The 2,954-nt window shown below is 51.1% G+C and overlaps 1 protein-coding gene across 1 annotated transcript; it reads right to left on the bottom strand.

The window, feature by feature from the left end:
• Positions 1 to 396: 396 nt before the first annotated feature.
• Positions 397 to 2,944, bottom strand: LOC119343304 (pentatricopeptide repeat-containing protein At1g71490-like). Its single transcript, XM_037614336.1, has 2 exons — positions 787 to 2,944; positions 397 to 625 (listed from the first exon to the last, which is right to left on the bottom strand). The coding sequence occupies exon 1, from the start codon at positions 2,725 to 2,727 to the stop codon at positions 1,948 to 1,950; it is 780 nt and encodes a 259-aa protein (XP_037470233.1). The 5' UTR covers positions 2,728 to 2,944; the 3' UTR covers positions 397 to 625; positions 787 to 1,947.
• Between the last annotated feature and the right edge of the window lie 10 nt (positions 2,945 to 2,954).

The raw sequence follows: 2,954 nt of genomic DNA, 5'->3' as shown, positions 1-2,954 counted from the left end.
TATTAACGCCTCAAAGATGTTGGTTGGAAATAGGAGAATTCTCCAAAAGTAGTCAAGAGGCGTGCAACTGAGCCCAGGGTTTTGCGAAAGCACTCTGATTTAGAGAAGAGCACTGCTTCACGTACGATAGAATATTTACGATTTCTGTACGAAGTAGTATGGCTACCGTTGATTAACGCTGGCTCAAGGTGGGTTCACGGTGGATTGCACTATTATGGTACCAAATTGGACAAGCTTTCATCGTACGTGACCCATTTCCGTTTAGAGAAATACTTCCACCTGCCTAGTTACTTTGCCCAAATCAAATTATATTTGGGCTCCCAGGATCTTGATCTTGCTTGAGAGAGAGAGGGAGCGGAAGCGGGAGAGAGAGGGAGCGAGAGAGGGAGAGAGAGATTTTTATGACTAACAGGGTAGGACGCATGTCATACATGCTAATGTTGCCCTGACGCCAGTACAGATTTCAGTAGGCACAACAGCTAGCCTTTTGGACCAGCAAATGTTAAAACATGCTGTAAGAGGAGCCGCTCTTGCTAAAGCACCAGCTAATTTGTGTCTTCCCCAATTACTAGCTTAAATTTCCCTTCCAGCAGACAAGAATTTAGCCAAGTCACATCAATATGACCTACAAAGGCACAGGTTTCAAGCTGAAATTCATTAGTACCATCTTTGGAAAGCCTCTTCTTTTTTGGGAACAGAAGCCTGGAGCAGCCAGACTTGCCTGAAAGTATTCACTGTGATAATGAGGCCATGGATGGAAAATCTTTAGTGCTGAAAGAACATTACCTAACAAGCAGCACTTGTCAAGAGGAAGTAGCACTCAGGTGAGTCACACTGCTCCGTAAAGGCAGACGCGGAGATGGGTCAGTTATAAACGTGTCTTGTTCAGCAAACATTGAGGAGTACCTTTCTCAAGAAGATTATCGATAAATATATCTGTTGCTTCCATGTTTCTTTATGTTATAACCTCCATGCTTCACTGTGAAATATCATTACAAAGTTAATTAGTGAACTCCATTTTACAAGAAAAATCAGGACGCTTCATTGCCTGGTTTACTCTACGAATCCCTCTACCATTTCTAGATCACTGCAGCTATTTATATTCTTCATTTGCTCCGACAGTTCATCCAAAACTTCATAGATCTCTGGTGCTAGAGGGTTTGACCTGTCTCCAACCAAAAAAGGGGTAAACCCATTACCGAGATCAGCCCATGCCAACCCAGGTGCTTTCGTGACACCTAAGTCTCGCATCAGCTTCCTCACTACTGCTAGCTCATCCCAACAACCTGCAGCTGCATACATGTTGGCAATTAGAACATAGTGCCCAGCATTCTCTGTCCTCATATCCAAGAGTTTCCTTGCTGCCCTTTCACCAATTATTATGTTACCCCTGTCATGACAAGCCCCGACTAATGCTGCCCACATCGCGGGTGTTGGAATGAAAGAGCTCTGATTGAGCATCCATTCTGCCTTTTCTAATAGGCCAGCACGCGCATATAGATCAACCATGCAAGTATAATGCTCTGTCTGGGGCTTTAGACCATATGAACTGGTCATCTTGTCAAAAAACTCTTCTCCTTGAGTCACAAGTCCAGAGTGGCTGCAAGCAGAGAGGACATTGACCATGATAATGTTGTCTGGCTGGATCCCACTATCAATCATCTGGTCGAAAAGCCGTAGCGCAACTGATCCTTTCCCTTGCATCCCGTATCCTGCTATCATTGAAGTGTAGGATATCATATCATGGTCCTCCATGGTATCAAAGACATTTTGCGCTACAGAGAGCCTGCCTGACTTGGAGTACATGTCAATAAGAGAGTTCCACAGCAATCGATAACCTTTAAACCCATGCTTAACAATGTGGGTGTGAAGCTCCCGTCCATGTTGCAGATTTGCAACACGGGCGCAGAGGGCAAGGTAGGTGACAACAGTGACATAATTAGGCTGTCACACCATTTCACGAAGAAATCTGGAAGCCTCCTCTGCCCCATCTGACAATGCAAAACTAGCTATCATCGTATTCCATGTCACCACACCAGGGCACCCCAGCATTGTAAACAGCCTGTGAGCGCAATCCATATCTTTGCACCTGGCATACATGGTGATCAACGCATTGCTTACACTCTGTTCCCCGTGACAGCACATGCGTACTGCCAAACCATGGATCTCCTTCCCGAGCCTCAGCCAGCCAACCCGCGAGCACGCGTTCAGCCCAATCACCACTGTCACGAAATCCACCTCTGCTCCACCCCTTACCATCTCCCGGATCAGCCCAACCGCTGCCTTATGGTCGCGTATCTTGACGTACACCCCAGCGATCGTGTTCCACGTGACCGAGTTCACCTCTGCCTCCTCGGCTCGCATCTTCTGAAACAGCTCCACCGCCCCTTCCCATTGCCCAGCCGTGGCATACGCTGAGATCATCGAGTTCCATGACACGACATCCTTGTGCCCCATTCCGTCGAACACCCTGCGTGCAGCAACCAGGTCCCCGCACTTGGCGTACATGGACACCAGCGCGTTCTGGAAGAACAAGTGGCCGTCCATCCCGGCGGCCGCGGCGTGCGTGTGCACCGCCCGGCCCATCGCGAGGTCCCGGGCCTCGGCGCAGGCGCGGAGGACGGAAGGGTAGGTGAAGGCGTCCGGAGTGACCGCGGCGCTGCTGAGCATTTGCTGGTAGGCGGCGAGGGCCTGGCGCGGGAGGCCGTGGCCGAGGCATGAGGACATGAGGATGTTGTAGGGGACGGGGCAGGCGGAGCCGGCGGCGAGGGAGGCGGCGTCCGGCAGCAGGGAGGGGTGGGAGCAGTAGAGGGAGACGAGGCGGCGGAGGAGGAGCGGGTCCCGGGACAGGCCGAGGGAGAGGGACAGCGCGTGCAGCTGGAGGCCCAGCCGGGGGCTGGAGCCGTGGAGGTGGAGGATGGAGATGATGGGGCGGAGGAGGAGGTGGGGGGCGG

The sequence above is a fragment of the Triticum dicoccoides genome, unplaced genomic scaffold (genome assembly GCF_002162155.2).
Source record: "Triticum dicoccoides isolate Atlit2015 ecotype Zavitan unplaced genomic scaffold, WEW_v2.0 scaffold122030, whole genome shotgun sequence".
In the NCBI taxonomy this organism is placed as follows: domain Eukaryota; kingdom Viridiplantae; phylum Streptophyta; class Magnoliopsida; order Poales; family Poaceae; genus Triticum; species Triticum dicoccoides.
This window is presented reverse-complemented; position numbering and strand designations above follow the sequence as displayed.

What these genes read in the sequence shown, in the direction of transcription:
- LOC119343304 (XM_037614336.1), bottom strand. Translation starts at nt 2,727, where the DNA reads ATGTCCTCATGCCTCGGCCACGGCCTCCCGCGCCAGGCCCTCGCCGCC.